The 16,120-nt window shown below is 45.5% G+C and overlaps 1 protein-coding gene across 5 annotated transcripts in view; it reads left to right on the forward strand.

Moving 5' to 3' along the window:
* Positions 1 to 15,592, forward strand: part of robo1 (roundabout, axon guidance receptor, homolog 1 (Drosophila)) — a 164,228-nt gene extending 148,636 nt beyond the window's left edge. For 4 of the 5 annotated variants that reach the window (XM_088300853.1, XM_088300857.1, XM_088300855.1 and 1 more), the window contains 14 exons: positions 349 to 520; positions 656 to 856; positions 2,240 to 2,266; positions 2,383 to 2,425; positions 4,458 to 4,612; positions 5,838 to 6,173; positions 6,906 to 7,028; positions 9,092 to 9,236; positions 9,345 to 9,590; positions 9,860 to 10,338; positions 10,737 to 10,892; positions 13,314 to 13,562; positions 14,193 to 14,386; positions 14,456 to 15,592. In XM_088300853.1, the coding sequence (XP_088156979.1) occupies positions 349 to 520; positions 656 to 856; positions 2,240 to 2,266; positions 2,383 to 2,425; positions 4,458 to 4,612; positions 5,838 to 6,173; positions 6,906 to 7,028; positions 9,092 to 9,236; positions 9,345 to 9,590; positions 9,860 to 10,338; positions 10,737 to 10,892; positions 13,314 to 13,562; positions 14,193 to 14,386; positions 14,456 to 14,470 (2,541 nt within the window). In that variant the 3' untranslated portion in view covers positions 14,471 to 15,592. The remainder of the gene's footprint in view (positions 1 to 348; positions 521 to 655; positions 857 to 2,239; positions 2,267 to 2,382; positions 2,426 to 4,457; positions 4,613 to 5,837; positions 6,174 to 6,905; positions 7,029 to 9,091; positions 9,237 to 9,344; positions 9,591 to 9,859; positions 10,339 to 10,736; positions 10,893 to 13,313; positions 13,563 to 14,192; positions 14,387 to 14,455) is intronic. The other variant, XM_088300858.1, reaches the window with a different exon arrangement.
* The last annotated feature ends 528 nt before the right edge of the window (positions 15,593 to 16,120 follow it).

The following is a 16,120-nucleotide window of genomic DNA, read 5'->3' on the forward strand; positions in this document are numbered from 1 at the left end:
ACGAACTGTTTGCAAAGGTTGCATTTACAGATGTCCGCCATATTCATAAGCTTCACTATGAACTCATCTAAAGCAGACCCAATGCTGCCATCTGCTGGACATCGTTTCAACGTCAGACCAGAGTTGACTTTTTCATTCCCATAAATACAATAAAAATCAATGATGGCATTGGATGTCAACAGCGCTCAAACAGGTAAAAACATTAGCTAACAAACCAGCTCACAGACCAGAGGGGAAAAAGTCAAAGCTGTCCAAGCTAACGTTTGCTACCTGCAAGAAAAAAACAGTCAGTCGTCACGCACTAAAAAGTGACATTTGGATTGTGCGCTTCTGTGTCACTTGCGTTAGATTTGGTGCTTGGGGAACGAGAGCAGGTACCACATCAACCGCACGGCGGACGCCGCCACCTTCTCGGTGCTCATCCCCGGCCTGGCTGCGGGGGTTCGTTACGGCGTGGAGGTGGCGGCCAGCACCGGGGCGGGCCCCGGGGTCAAGAGCGACGTCACCTACTTCCAACTGGGTGAGTACAAACCATGGTGGACACAAATGCTGTGGTTCTTTGACTCGGGTGGAGGGCTGGAAAAAGAAGTCGAGTATAAAAATTGTTCGACACAAAATTTGGGTGAAAAATGATAACCCTAAGGGTTTGACTTAGATGCGTCGGGGCGGATGACGGCGGCGGCGGATCCCCAGAACCCCCTGTCGCAGCAAATCTCCGACGTGGTGAAGCAGCCGGCCTTCATCGCCGGCATCGGCACCGCCTGCTGGATCATCCTGCTGGTCTTCAGCATCTGGCTCTATCGGCACCGGAAGAAGAGGAACGGACTTTCCAGCAGCTACGCCGGCATCCGCAAGGGTCAGTCTGGCGTTTAACGTGTAGTGTGCATGCCAGGCCTGTAGGTGGCAATGTGACGTAGCCAAAATGGACACCACTTGGGTGGTTTTGCCTTATCGCAATGTGCATTATAATCTAAAAAAAAAAATGTGCTTCCATTTTTGGTTCAACAAAGTACAGGTTGTTCTTCCACACTTTTTCGTGACGTATTGCTTGTATTTTGTTGAGCAGCTAACCACATCACAACAACAAAAACTGCTCATTCATTTTTTTCCACATTTATTATAATTACTCTTATTTGATTGCTTTTATAAAAAGAAAAAAATGACTGCATTCATTTTATACACTGATTGAAAAAGATAATATTTACAATATTTGCAATACACTGCTTACATTTTTTTCGAGATCCAGATGAGTTTATTGCATGCAAGCAACTGACAAAATAAAATTGAGTAAATTCAAAGTTTTTTTCTATGTAGTTTTTAAATTGCTTTTGCAAAATAGGATTTTTTTTCCAGCGAGTTTGTTTTTATAAAAGTCATCATTTTAAAATGTACATATATAATTTTTCATTTTAAATGTAAAATTATTCTTTTTGTATTCATTAAAAATACATACAAAAATAAAAAAATATAAATGTTAGCTTTTAAGAATTTTCTTTTATTATCTTCTGATTATTTTCAATACTCAAGTGTTTGAAATATATTGTTTAAGGGAAAGTTTGGTTGAATGGAAGTGTGAGCATGGGCCGAGGTCGCCTTCTCGTCCTCATCCTCACTGTGCACTCAAGACAGCGTGCGGCGAGCCAAAAGTGTTTGGGAACGAGTTTAATTGCAGCCACGTGAAGCAACAGAGCGCTCGGGGCGAGACGGGTTAAGTCGGGACATGGATTACATTTTCCATCAATATATGTTGTCATTCACATGGCGTATTTTAGCCCGGCATTGAAGCAATTTTCGCTTTTGATTTGTATTGTTCATCAAAGAGCGTTTCTCACGCTCGGACGTAATTGCCACAACAACAGCATCTTAAGGTCAGATGTCTCATTTGGCCTGTGTTCAAAGGCGGAAGCAACCGCAGCCTAGCACGGCCTGCGGGGCACCCAGCGGCGTTGCGGCAACACTTGCGCAGCGCTCTTTGGCAACGGAGTTGCAAGACATCGGGAAACTTGACTTTTCTTTTGCACTTGGGCCCCTTCCATAAAAGTTACATTTAAAGAAAATCGTATTCTTGGAAAAATGACATGCATCTGTAATGAACTTAAAAGTTAAATACAACTGAACTGCACTTTCAGAATCACTTAGATGGCTCGTTCGGAATACCATTTTCACACACAGCGGAATTATTTCAGTCCATTTTCTATCGACTAATGTGTATTTATTCAACATGTTTGTCTCCCAACAGTGCCGTCGTTTACCTTCACACCAACAGGTAAACACACGCAAAGGCGCACACATGCCAACGTCAATGAAATGAGTTGACCACGAGTGGGTCCATTTGTATATTCAAATGTAAACCGTACGGCTTGCCATGTTTTGTCTTTCCAGTGGCGTACCAGAGAGGTGGAGAAGGAGTGAGCAGTGCTGGAAGGTAAGACACGCTGAAAGTTACCAAAAAGGCGACAAAAGGCTTTTATAAAGGTTTGAGATAAAAAAAAAAAAAAAGTCGGCTTACACTGTGTAGATGTGACGATTCATGGAATGAAAAAGTACAATGAAAGTAAAAGTACAAGAAATGGAAAGTGTTCAAGCGTGTCTGATCGTATCAAGATAAATATGAGGAAGTTGAAGAAAAAGGAGAAAAGGGAAGAAATACAAAAAAACAATATCATTGAAGATATTTTAAAAAAAGGTGGGAAAGATTTCATATAAAAAAATACTATTCGAATTTAAATATAAGACAAAGCACAACTGAAATATAATTTTAAAAAATGTGGAAACAGCACACACCGTTGCATCACAAATAATAAGATGAAATGAAAAAGTGTGCAATGGCATCTACTCCAATTTTTTTATTTTTTTTTTCCAGAACCTTCGTAGATATCCGGCGTCTGTATGTTCTTGATTTTTTTTCATTCAGTTTCGGTTAAGTCATTCTGAAATGAACCAAAATGATTTTTGTCTTCTTCTCTGCTCAACTAAAAATGTGAAGTGTCCGTTGAAAAGTAGACGTTCCGTCAGGCAGCTCGTCCTCCAGCAATGTTTTTTTGTTCTTGTTATTTGTTCATTTTTTTCGGAAGGTCCCAAACAAAGGTTTCAGCTGAAAAGGGTTGGGCAGGGTGTACTTCCTCATCTGGTCAACAGAGGGCGTGCTGGGCCTTTCTAACGCAGCAGAAAAAGGGTGTGGATTGTGGGGGCGTCCGTTCAAGTGGAGCCACAAAAAGAGTGAAGCGGCGCTGTTGCGTCACCACAAACACACATTTTCTCTTTATGTGGTGGAATGGGACATTGGACACAAGAAAAACAGCGCAGGTCAAGGCTTGTGCAAAGCTGCATGAGCACTCACACACACTCACACACACTCCGGTGTCCTCCATATATTTGTGGTTTACTCTTCCCCATTTTGTTTTCTTTTTTTCTGTGGAATCAACCCCAAGCTGGTCGTTGGAAAAAACAAACATTTGTGCTCTTTCTGAAATATGCTGGGATGCCACAAGATGGCACCAAAGATCTGCTTTGTAAGGGAGGTAGTAGTTGAATGTTGACGTGATATGACGACTGCGAGACAAGCTTTGACAATAGGGGAGGAGCCAAGTTTAGCCTGGGTTGTTAAAGGACATTAAGGAGAGTCTTGACATGATGTGCACTTGGAGTGCATTTATTTCAATGACCTCAGCATTCCGCCATTTTCTTTGATCTTTAAAGGTCAAACTCTTTTGCTCAAATTGCAGTTTGTCCAAGGATCGGCTGTATTAGCTTTTTCTTTAGCTTTCTCCACGTTCTTCTGATAATGACGCCTTATTTTGAAGCAGTTTTGAAATCTGAGCTAACGTGAGTTAAAAAAAAAAAAATCTATCTATCTTCTTACGTTGTGCTTTTTTTGACTCAATCCAATTTTGAGCAGGTGAGCGTGTGTTGTGGCGATGGTTGCCGGGCAGTTTGGGGCTGCACATTTTGCAACATTGTAAGTGACTTTTATCCGTTTGTCTAATCCAGGCGGTCTGCTAATGCTGACGTGAGCTCAGCGAAAGTGTTGTCGGCTTTGGGCAAGGCGAGCGCACACACAATCTGTTTAGCTGGGATTGTTGTGTGTGTGTGCGTGCGCGTCTGCGTGTGTCCAAAAGGCAAAAAAGTACTAAAGCCGGATTTGTACTTTGCCTCTTCTCAGCTTCTGGATGAATAAACTGCACATAATCTTCTCTTTCAATTGTGATGTTGCTGCACTTGATTTACATTAACGCCACAGAGTTTTTTTTTTTTTTTCCCATTTACTACGGAAATGTAGTTGAATTGCAACTTTTTGGTCCTCGTAAAATCACAACTGTAGTGCCACTTTTCTTTTACATGAAAGTATTTTGAAAAATGTAATGTTTGTTTCAATGGAGAAATTTGATTTGATGAATTTGTGTCAAGCGCTGTTTCAAATGCTGACTCCTTTCATCGCTCTTGTGTTTGTGGCGCAGGCCGGGCCTCCTCAACATGGGCGAGTCGGCCACGCAGCCCTGGCTGGCGGACACGTGGCCCAACTCGTGCTCAAATCACAACAACTGCAGCATCAACTGCTGCGCCGCCGGCAACGGCAACAGCGACAGCAACCTGGCCACGTACAGCCGGCCCGGTACGTGAAGCACAAAAACAACAGTACACAACACCAAAGCCACCGAAAATAAGAGTGCGCACATAAGACGGAGGTGGGGAGCTGCCAGGAGGAAGTAAAGTGTGATATCTAGGTTAGCTCCCCCGAGAGTTCGCTCTCATCCTCAGTGTGTGTGCGTGAGTGTGTGTTTCTCTTTCTCCATAAGCGCGACCTGCACAAAGGAAATATTAGGATTAAGAGCAGGCAGCTGTGTTTGATTTCTCCCAGGCAGAAGTTGACATGTTTGCGGGTAGGAAATAAAAAAAAAAAAAAAAAAAAGGAACGAGCCAAGCGAGAGAAGAAACTCGATGTTGCTTTGGTGGAGAGCCTACTGTGAAATGTGCCGAGGGAGATCCACAACCTACAATGACAACAGATAATCATTTTTAAAAGCTTAAAAAGCAGCTAACAGGCGACCTAGCTTCCGAGCTAGCAGCCTGCCGCCCTAGCTGCTACTTTATCTCTTTCTTGATTTACTTCTACCTCTATCTCTCATTCTGTTGTTCTATCATTTCTATTGATGCCTCATTATATTTTTGAAAAAACAATGAGGCTCCTAGCTTCAAAGCTACCTGTATTTCTAGATTCCAACTTTCTACTTTCTTGTCTGGCTGGCTGGCTAGCGAACTAGCTACTTATCTATCTATGTATCTAGCTAGCTATCTGTCTAGCTAACTATCGAGCTAGCTAGCCAGCCAGCTTGCTATCTACTTATTCATCTATCTATCCATCTAGCTAGCTAGCTATCTAGCTAGCTTGTGAACCACTTGTCTATTTATCTATCTTAAAAGCTGCTACCGAGCTAGATAGCTAATGTAGCCTACAGTATATTTTTATGTTGTTATTTATCAGTTCATCGATCTGGCTTTTTCTGTTTCTAGTTTTTCTTAAGGGCTAGCAGGCTATCTTGTTGAGACCTATGCTCAAAATGTTGTTAGGGTTGTTGTTTTATTCAGTGATATGAAATAAATATTGCATATGTCCAGTAAACCAGCAACACACGCACTTGACATGCTGTGACGTGTTTAACAGCAAGTAACAGGCCTTTGCATGATACCAGTGTGCATACGTGCGTGCGTGACACGAAGCAGCTCTCTTCAGAAATGACCAACAATGAGTAATTATCCAAACGCGTCTGCTCCTCGCCCATACCACGGCCCAGGACATTTTGAAAGCGTCACTAGCTAACCCTGCGCGTGTCCTCCAGCCGACTGCATCGCCAATTACAACAGCCAGATGGACAATAAGCAGAGCAGCCTGCTGGTGCCCGAGCCGGGCGTGTACGGCGACGTGGACCTGTCCAACAAAATCAACGAGATGAAGACCTTCAACAGCCCCAACCTGAAGGACGGCCGCTTCGTGGGCGCCGGCGGCCAGCCCACGCCGTACGCCACCACGCAGCTCATCCAGTCGTCCATCATGAGCAACAACGCCGGCGGAGGCGAGCTGAATGACAAACACTGCTGGAAGCCCTCCGGTGGCGTCCTGCAGCCCAAACAGGAAATGCAGTACAGCATCATGGAGCAAAACAAGCTGAACAAGGGTGAGTGTGCGGAGAGGGCCGTCCACCCATCCCCCCTCCTCGTCGCCGGCAGCCCGGTGGCCCCGAAAGTCCTCGTCGTCGTCATCATCCGCCGCCGCCTCCTCTTTCTTCTTCAATCTTTCCCATACGGAAGTCCACCGATGACTCATCTTGACGCCGTCGCTCTTCCCTTCAGCCTGCGTGTTTGTGTGTGAGAGACATTCATCTAACCCAGGGGTGTCCAATGTTTGACCTGAGGGCCATTTGCGGACCAACAATTAGCTTTTTGGGGTTTTTTTTGCATGCTGATCTTGCTGCCCTTCTTCTGATGCTAAAGCACTTCTCACAAAGCGGCAATGTCGAAAAACGTGTCTCTTCGAACACTGAGGGACGGCTTTTAGCGTTCTTTTTTTTTTTTTTTTCTCTGTATGTGGCCCTTTGGAGGAAAATGTTTGGACACCCCTGATTAAAACGTCGTCATTCGCAACAGCCATGTATCCGCTCATCTCTTCTGCTGCTTCGCTATCGCTATCGTCTCCGACTTTCATCTTCTGTGTCAAATTTCCAGAAGGAAAAAAAAAAAGGGGATTCCTCCCCTCTCCAGAATCTTGATGACCTTTTCTTGGCGTCCGATCTCAAATCATCGTCCATGCAACCTTCCTGTCGCTGCAATAACCACACGGCCAACGCATTTCGTTGCTCCTCAAGTCCTGACTTTTAGTCACGAGATTTTGCTTTGACTTTGCCGATCAGATCGCTACAGAGGCGGCGACGCCCCCATGATGCCGGCCACCATCCCCTACAACCACAGCCACGACAGCCACACCGGCGGCTCCTACAACAGTTCGGACCGAGGCAGCAGCAGCAGCACCTCGGGTAAGAAAATCCAACATTTGCAGCAACCCGATGGGCGGGATTTTTTCTAATGAAGCACGTCACTAAATTGCCCAAATAAAAATAAGTTGTTATGAGGAATTGGAGATGAGGAGCCTTGAACGTGATCAACGTCAGTAGAATTCTTGGCTATTTTTTTATTTTTGAATTCATTTATGTTGCTCTTGAAAGTGTCTCCATTTTGTTTGTTGAAAATGTGTGCCGGGAAAGTACAAGACATTGCACATTTTAAAGAGCATAAACGACGCCGACTGAACTGTTTACATGACGCTCGTTGGGCTTGGCCAAAGGAATATGCCACCCCTGCGAATCCAAAGGAAATTCCATTCGGATTCAGACTTTTTATTCCGACTGAGGTGTTTATATGGAGCATTTCCTTTCCGTTTTCTCTTTCCAATCGGAATACATCGCTTCGTGTTAAACCGGCTACACTCGAACATGTTGCGGCAAACACAAAGATAACTTCAGCGTCAATATTTCCAGAATGAACAAAAGGAGCACTGTGCCCTCGACTTCTTCACTGATGTTGACAACATTGTCAACGTGCACTACTGACACCTACAGGATGTAATCATACTGCAACTGAAAAGGATTTCAATGAAGAATTTAATGATCTATTTTATATTATTATATTTGTCTCGTTATCGAGTGGTCCTGCTCATATAGCCCCCCCCCGAAGCTTTTTAATTTGTCTTGAGCATCAAACATGAAAGCGTTCTCCTCTTATGTACTTGGTTGTGTTCCTATCTTTGAAATTCATTTTGTCATTTGCATTTATTGAACTTTTCTGTCGCGTTAATTGGCTTTACTTTAATTGTGGAAACTGCCACTTGATTCAGTCGGGGGGGGGGGGCCCTCTGGTGTCTTCTGGAGGACAAGGACAAATGGTGACACATTTTCGAGACGTCATGCAAGGCTGCCACCCTTAATGCCACGTATCCATTCTTCTATTCCATTTCAAGTTGCGGTCATTAAGCCTCACGTCTCATCGGTTCACACACTCGCTCTTAATTGGCCGCGCTTTTTTCCACCATATTTTCTTTTAGTGCCCGTGGGGGGGGGGAGTGACGCCTGCCATTATTGCACTTGCCATTACTTCAGCCCTGAAAGGCACGTGGATGCATTTCAACAAAGTCTGAGCATTATTCATGCATTTATTCTGCGGTCAATTCACGCTCTGCTCGTCATCTGTCAATCATTTGGGCTTGAGCGCAAGGCGCTGCAAAGTGGAATGGCTCCTTCTTATTATTCATCCCAACAATGAATTGCCTTTAGCAAGTGTGCCAATTGATGTCGTTTAGGGGTGTCGCAAAACTCACTTTGCAGCACCGCCTGGAATGTTGACCCCCCAAAAATACAAAAGAATTGCTCCTGTCGCCAATTTTGTCACTTGAACCAAAATTGGGTGCACGTGCTTATTGTAACGGTCGTGACGGGCATCGTCAGGCCGGCCCACCTGGCAATAATGCCCCGACAGCGGATCGGCGTCAAGAAAGAAAAATTTCAAATAAAAAGAGAAACACACACGTGCGCTGCGCTTTGTGACTGCTGAAAAAAAAGCAACGTGAGATGAAAATGTGGTAGTCTGTCAGATTTATTATTTTTTTTTCTTTCCGTTGTTTCATGTCAGGTGTGCGGCACCGACATGAGACGTAATACAGTAAGTCCGTTCTCTAAACCGTTTGTCTGTGGCCCGGCGACACCAAATTCGAACAGTGACGGATTGGCGACGCCCACCTCTGCGTAACAGGAAGCGTGGAGGAAAAAAAATAATCACAAGACGTATTGTTCAAAATTAATCCGGATCTCTGCTCGTCGTCTGTCAATCATTTGGGCTTGAGCGCAAGGCGGCGCCAAGTGGAATGGCCTTTCTTCTTATTCATCCCAACAATGAATTGCCTTTAGCTGGCAAATTGATGGGCGATGGGCGCTGCAAAATTGCCAAGCTCTGTTTCCGATCTAATGCGGGCAAAGTTTGGCCCGTCCACCTGAGATTGAGACCCAGCCCGTGTGAAAGTCCGTTTGTTGTGCGTGTTGTCGAGCAGGCAGCCAGGGTCAGAAGAAGGGAACGCGCACCCCCAAACTGCCGAAACAGAGCACAATGAATTGGGCCGACCTTCTGCCTCCGCCGCCTGCCAACCCGCCTCCGTCGCGCAACGCCGACGACTACTCGCTGTCATTGGAAGAAAGGTATGATGTGGCTGAAGTGGGAATATTTTCCTGTGGTGAAAAACCGGCGCATTTCGGGCAAATGATGTGGAAATAATGAGCCTTCACTTCCGTCTCCGTTGTCGGCAGCTGCGAGGCAGACACGCAGTGCTCCGTGGCGCCCTCTCACATGTACCTGCAGCCCGACGAGCTGGAAGAGATGGAGGAGGAGGAGGACATGGAGTTGGAGCGGGGGCCCACCCCGCCCGTCCGCGGCACGGCCTCCTCCCCCGCCGCCGTCTCCTACAGCCACCAATCTACCGCCACGCTCACGCCCTCGCCGCAGGAGGAGATGACGCCCATGCTGCAGGAGCCGCCCGACAGCCACGAGCGCAGGTCCGGTCTCGGGGCGGCGGCCATTTTGCCTTGCTGTCGATTGAAAATGACATCACAGTCGCTCGGGGTTCAGCGAACGAGCGTCACGGCTCGCCTTTTTTTTTTTTTCACGTGACGATCGCAGGCCGACCCCGTCGGCTTGCAAAGTCGAGGTCTTTCGGGCTTTTTTCCAAGTTGGCAATCGGCTGTCATGCAAATTTTTCAAATTGGTCTTTTGTTCTGTATCTTAACCTCATCCTGAACCGGACTCTTTCTTGTCGTCTTGCTAGGCGCCATGCGGCGAGCCCCCCGCCCCCTCCCCGCCCCCTCTCGCCCTCGCATACATACGGCTACATCGCCGGCCCCCAAGATACCGACGGCACGGACGACGAGCAGATACCCGAGGAAGACGAGGACACGGACGGCGAGGTGGCCGAGATGCACTTCCACCACAGCAACCCGCACGCGCACCCCCACCACCCGCAGATGCACCCGCGCCGGCTGCTGCTGCGGGGCATCGAGCAGACGCCGGCGTCCAGCATGGGCGACCTGGAGAGCTCTGTGACGGGCTCCATGATCAACGGGTGGGGCTCCGCCTCTGAGGAAGATAATGTCTCCTCGGGGAGGTCCAGCGCCGTCAGCTCCTCCGACGGCTCCTTCTTCACCGACGCCGACTTTGCGCAGGCCGTGGCGGCCGCCGCCGAGTACTCGGGCCTGCGGGTGGCAAAGCATCCCGGCATGCAAGGCCAGGAAGGTGCGGCGCTGTCGGGTAGGTTGAAAAAAATACATTGGTGTCAAACTCTGGCCCGTGGGCCAAATTTGGCCCCCAGTGTTTGGCCCGCCATTTTACATTCTATATGATAATAACAAAATGGTCACAGTCATTTTCAAAACTAAACTTTGTATTGCATTCATAAAAACATCATAAAATTTTCAATAAAAAAAAAATCAGCATTTCTATTGTTTTTAAAGAATAAAAAATGCTGGCTCTATTTGAGTTTGACACCCCCGTTTTAAAAGATTCTTCTCTTTGGAGCTTGAGGCGGTCAACTTTCATAGCTTTTACAAATCCGGATTCTCAATGGGGTTGAGGTCAGGGGACGGTGGCGGCCACACAAGCACGACTTCTGTGACACGACCTCTGATACCTTTTTTTAATTTTCTTAGCGCGGAAATACCAAATCAACCCGGCAGGCCATCGTCCCGGCAGCCCGGTGTCGACGGACGGCAGCCTGAGTATGGCGGCGGTGCACAGGAGGCCTCCGAAGAAGCAGAAGCAACACCCGGCAGTGGGGAATCAGCGACGTGAAGCCTACAATGAAGGTCATGCGTCATTCTTGACTCCAACGGACAGTCGCAGTTGCAAGCCATCGCCTGATTATTTATTTATTTTGCTCCAAGAAATAATTTGAGTCAAGAGAAGATGCTTAAATAAACACAAAATCAAAGACGCACAAATAGTGTAACGTGCGCCAGTTTGACTTTTGGCTTGTTTGCACAGAGTCAATCGATTTTTGTTTTATTGGTTTGTTTTTGTCTTTTTCGCGCGTTACCATGGTTGCATATTGTACAGCGATGCTTTTCTTTCTTGGAAAAAACAACAAAAATGGTGAATTTCAATCGGAAATTAAAAAAAAAAAAAACGTAATAATTAAATAGAAATGAAGTTACGAGCTTGGTTAGGGAACAAATCCAACTCGTAAATGAACGCTTGATGCTAACGTTGTCCGCAAAACGACGAAAAGAAACAAAAGTCGTTTATGTGCGTTCCTCTATTCTCGCCACAAATATGTTGCGTGAAATCTTTGTCACGTCAGCGCCGTGTGTGCGTGCCTTTGACTCAGCCGCCATCACGTGAGGCTCGGGCGGGGCTTGAGGCCAAGGCCGCTGCGGTGCTTGGAGTCTCCGGGGAGCTCGCTCGGCCACTTTTGGCTGACACCGGATGGCTCGTTCGCTTTGTGGGCCACTTCAGGAAATTGATTTCACACAGAAAAAAAAAACAATCATAAAATGAGAGGGGAATAATAAAGTTTCAGTCGCATGTTTGCGTCCTCTCCTCGGCCATGCTTGTTGCTAGGCAGAATTCATATTTGTTGCAGATAGGTCCCAAAAAAAAAATGTCATTTTTGGAAAGATCTCATCCTCGAAGCATTTAACCCAAACATCCGCAAGTCCTTTGGACTATAAGTTGCCTCTTTTTTCTTGGGCTGTTGATGCAAATTGTCCTGCGCTTGTTCCGACGTGATTAACGTACCACGTGCAAAATGCCGCAAAGGTATCGGTGCACACTGGATGCTGCTGGCCGTCCTCTTTCGTGTCCGCTGCCCTTGAGTGTTGGAAGCACTTGACAGTGAGATTTAATATCCAGCTCAGTGAGAGCCAGCGGAGCGACTATATATTCAACCCCCACGTCGGCTTCCGCTTCCTCCTCCCTTTGCTCCGTCTTTGTTTGAGTGCCTGTCAGCTCCGTCCGTCCGTCCGTCTGTCCGTCTTCCTGCTTATTGCATTTGATCTGAATGGATTGTTTTTCATTTGGAGGTTATTGCCTCCCCCCCCTTCACTCCCATCCTGTCTCTCACTGCAGCCCCTCTGGCCTCTATGAGCTGCGTGGTCTCAAGTTGATCAAATGGAATTTAAAGGGAGGGGAAATGATACAATTTCTATTTATTTATTATTTTTACCTACATTTTTTTTGCAGTGAATTATATTTTTGAAACATTGCGATTGCTCAACACTCCGCTTTAAATCCTATTTTTTATTTCCATTTTTTGTTCTTGCACCTTAAAGTCCGCTTAATTTGATGATTATCTCTCCGTTCTTCTTACGACGAAACAAAACGTTGTTGAGCGTTTATGCTTGCTATGCTTCTCAAACATTTTGCTCGCCCAGGAAGCTCCATCTTATTATTCTCTTCTTTCATGACAGGATTATTTGTTTGTTTATTTATTTTGCTTTGCTGAGAACATCCCGCCCATAAAGACACATTAAAATGATTCGAAACAAAAAGGGACACTTGGCTTTAATTCTTCTTATTCATGACCTTGGCGCCTTTAATTTAATTTAATGTTTTTATTTGTTTGAGAAAAAGAGGATTATTCTTCCATATGAAATTAATTTCAGTCTGGGGAACCACCTGACTCTCAACTTGAATTCATATTCTTTTTATGATGGCTTTTACGTGATAGGGTCCGGTCTACTCTGGTATTTCCTTAGCGCCCACCTGAAAATGCTCTCCCATAAAGACGCATTCAGTTGATTAAAAACAATAGAGAGGGAAAGAAAAATAAAAGAGCAGCCCATCCATCGCCTTGAGGTGGTCTTATTAGAAATGCTCGACAGGATCCAATATCGTTTCCTGTAAATTCTGCAAACATCGCAATCATTTTATTTGCGCCACACTGAGAAGGGGCCCCCAAAAAGACGGATTAACTTGATGAAAACGCCCTTTGCCTCTGCCACCAACTTGCCCCGCCCCTTTTGACCTCCTCATTTTGCACTTGTTTGCACAGTCCAGGTGGAAGCAAACGACGTATACCGACCACCCCCCTGGCCCCCCCACCACTCCACGTCGCTCGACTTCTTTTGTCACACTTTGTCCCAATTAGCCCGATAACTTTTTCAAAGTTTTCCGTCACAAATGTTCACTTGGGATTATTTTGAGTCGTCCTGATTTCCGGCAAGAACAGGACTTGAGGTGTCAAACGCTTCGCTAATGTGCTTTTGCTTGCTGTGTTTCTCACACAGATCTTCCGCCACCCCCCATCCCTCCGCCAGCCGTGCTCAAGTCCCCCACGCACCCCTCCAAGGTGGGCCTGGAGGCCCGAGGGTTGGTCTCCCCCAAATCGGGAGACAAGCGAGGGGCGGCGGGAGCGGCGGGCTTCCGACCCAAAGACGGCTCGGACCCCAGAACCAGCTCGTCGGAACGCAGGGAGGCCCAGGAGAGACAAAAAGCGCAGGGGGGCAAAGGCGGCCACCGGGGGCGCCAACAAACAGGTACGACACCAAATGACGCAGGAAGACGGCCATTTTGACTTGCTCACAAAACGCTAACAGAGACTTTTGGAAAATTGAATGAAAACGAAAAAAGGGTCAAGTCGTGAAACCTGAGGAGGTCTGCCATTTTGGTTTCAAGCGGCCATTTTGGCCAAACTCCCTCTAAAGATTTCCTCTGAAAATCTTATGGAGTTTTTTGGGTGGAGCAGGAGTGGCTCAACTTTGATGACTCATCATAAAACACAAAACTCCGAAAAGTGACTTCATTTGGACTCCTGGTGATTTTTTTCCCTCTAGTTGCTACCAAATTCTAACCTTTTATACCAGACAGACGGACGGTGAAGTTTCACATTCATCCGAAACAACTAGAATGAAACGGACAAACGGGGTTTTATTTTTTGTAATTCAGCCCCTGAAGTCGCTTTTAAGAACATGGAAAAAAGTCTCAGGAAAACATGGCCGCAAGTCTGCCATTTTACGCTCATTTCTGCAAAGTGCGCGGAGGCCATCGGTAATTTCGGGACATTCCCGAATGGCTGATCCAGAGTTGGCAAACATGGACGAATACGTTTCAGCCCATGTTGACCATTGAGATTTGGTCACGCTTTTGTCATGCTTTGTGCCCGCTAGGTACAGAGGACATTCTGCCCTACAGCCGGCCGCAGTTTCCTGTGGTCAAGAGCCCGCGAGAGCTCAGCTCCTCCAGCTCCATGTCCTCCCGGGGCTCGGGGGGGCGGCGGAGAGGCGACGCGGGCCACAGGAACCCGACGGAAGTGAGCCTCGGCCCCACGGGGGCTTTCCGAACGGGAAATGAAGAGCTTGAGGTACCAAACATTGGATGATGAATGCAAAATGTGCGACGCTAACATCATCGCTTTTCGCTTCTTGTCCAGATGGTGGAAAGCTGAAGAAGATGAAACGGATGATTTGATTTGATTTGATTTTTTTTTTTTTTTTGCCCAGCATCCTTGTTTTCTGTTTTCCGTATTTCAGTATTTTGCTGCCGCTCATCATCCATCCCGGCGTTTGGAAAAGACGCCAATGTCTTCTTCTTTTTGTCTTCTAATTTATCACACGAGTGGGGAGATCAGGAAATAAAAGAACGGCCGCGAGGATATTTATGTTGAATTCCAATGCAATATGGAGGGAAGTCTTGAGAGTTTCTCTTTTTTTGTCGAGTGGGCACACATGCGTTACTGTAAGATGCAAGCGGAGAGGGCTGGACTTTAAGTGTGTAAATATACGTACCGTATGTAATACATGTCATCCCATTGTGGTGCCTCAATTTGTCGCCCCCCCCCCCTTTTTTTTTTTAATTACGAATCCTAATTTTATTATGCCAGTAAATATAAATATTTTATCATTTCCATCCACGTTTGTAAATTGCAATATTATTTAGCAACCCCAAAGTGCCACTTTGGGATTTGTCCTTTTTTTTTTTTTTTTTTGTAATGCACTGTTTTGTTTCATGTTGTTGTCAATGTTCTTTGCTTTTTGTTTGTTTTACCTTGGTTTTAAAAGCACAATCACTAAACTTTATTTTCGACCATTCTGTCTATTAACCTTTTTGTCTTACTGGCAGGTCAAGACAAAAGAGTTTAGTTAATCCTCCTGATGATGATGTTCGCAAGGTTAGCCGTTTTACGAAGGGACGTCTCCATCTCCAGTTCTCAAGTGACGGGGAAAAAAAAAAGGACAGTTCATGTGAGTCAAATATTTGTTTGGCATTCAGCGATTGCACATGAAACTGGGGAAGAAAAAAAAAGGAAGAAAGGCTTACATTTGTCGACGAAATGCACTTAAAAGAATGTCAAGTCAAAGGAGTCACTTTGAGGCCATCGGGAGAGGATGAAGAGTTTGTTTGGTGGACAGAAAAGAGGCGATGAAGGCCCCGCCCGTCCTTTTTTCAAGGGAGCAAAAGGGTGCTGTTGTTTATTCATAGGACATCTGCAAACGTTTCTTTCGTAACGCAAAAAAAAAAAAAAATTAAAAAAAAGGATTAATAATAAAAGAAAAAAAAATCAAACTGATGTGTGTGAACTTTTTGTCTTTTGTTCATTTTTGACAGTTTGTTAATAGCGTTTCAATTTTGGACTTTGGGCAGCAAACAAACGGCCAAGAAGGTGACGCCGATTTATGTTACATTTTTAATAGTTTCTATATTAATATTGACTGATACTTTGTTTGATTTGTGTTTCCTTGCAATTTGTGTAGAGTCGTTTTCCTTTTAATAATGTGGTTTTTGTTCCCCCCCCCAATATTTTTGGGAACTTTTCATTCAATATTTTTCCTTTTTTTTTTTTTTTTTTTTTGCTAATTTCCGTAATGACGCAATCGTGATCTACTTGATCATTTAGCTCACTATTTGAAAATGTATTTGTTTCGGTTGCGAGGGCTCCGAGGCGTTTTTTGCGACTACTGTTTGGCAGTGCAGATTTATGATATTCAAGTTCTGTTCTAATTTGTCTCTTTTTTTTTTTTTTTTCTTAATTGTGTTTGCTGCATGCTTAATGCGCAGTTTGCATCTCAATACATCTGCCTGCCTTGACACCCCAGTG

The sequence above is a fragment of the Idiotropiscis lumnitzeri genome, chromosome 7, assembly GCF_059441095.1.
Source record: "Idiotropiscis lumnitzeri isolate Australia: NSW breed Sydney's pygmy pipehorse chromosome 7, RoL_Ilum_1.0, whole genome shotgun sequence".
Taxonomy (NCBI): Eukaryota; Metazoa; Chordata; class Actinopteri; order Syngnathiformes; family Syngnathidae; genus Idiotropiscis; species Idiotropiscis lumnitzeri.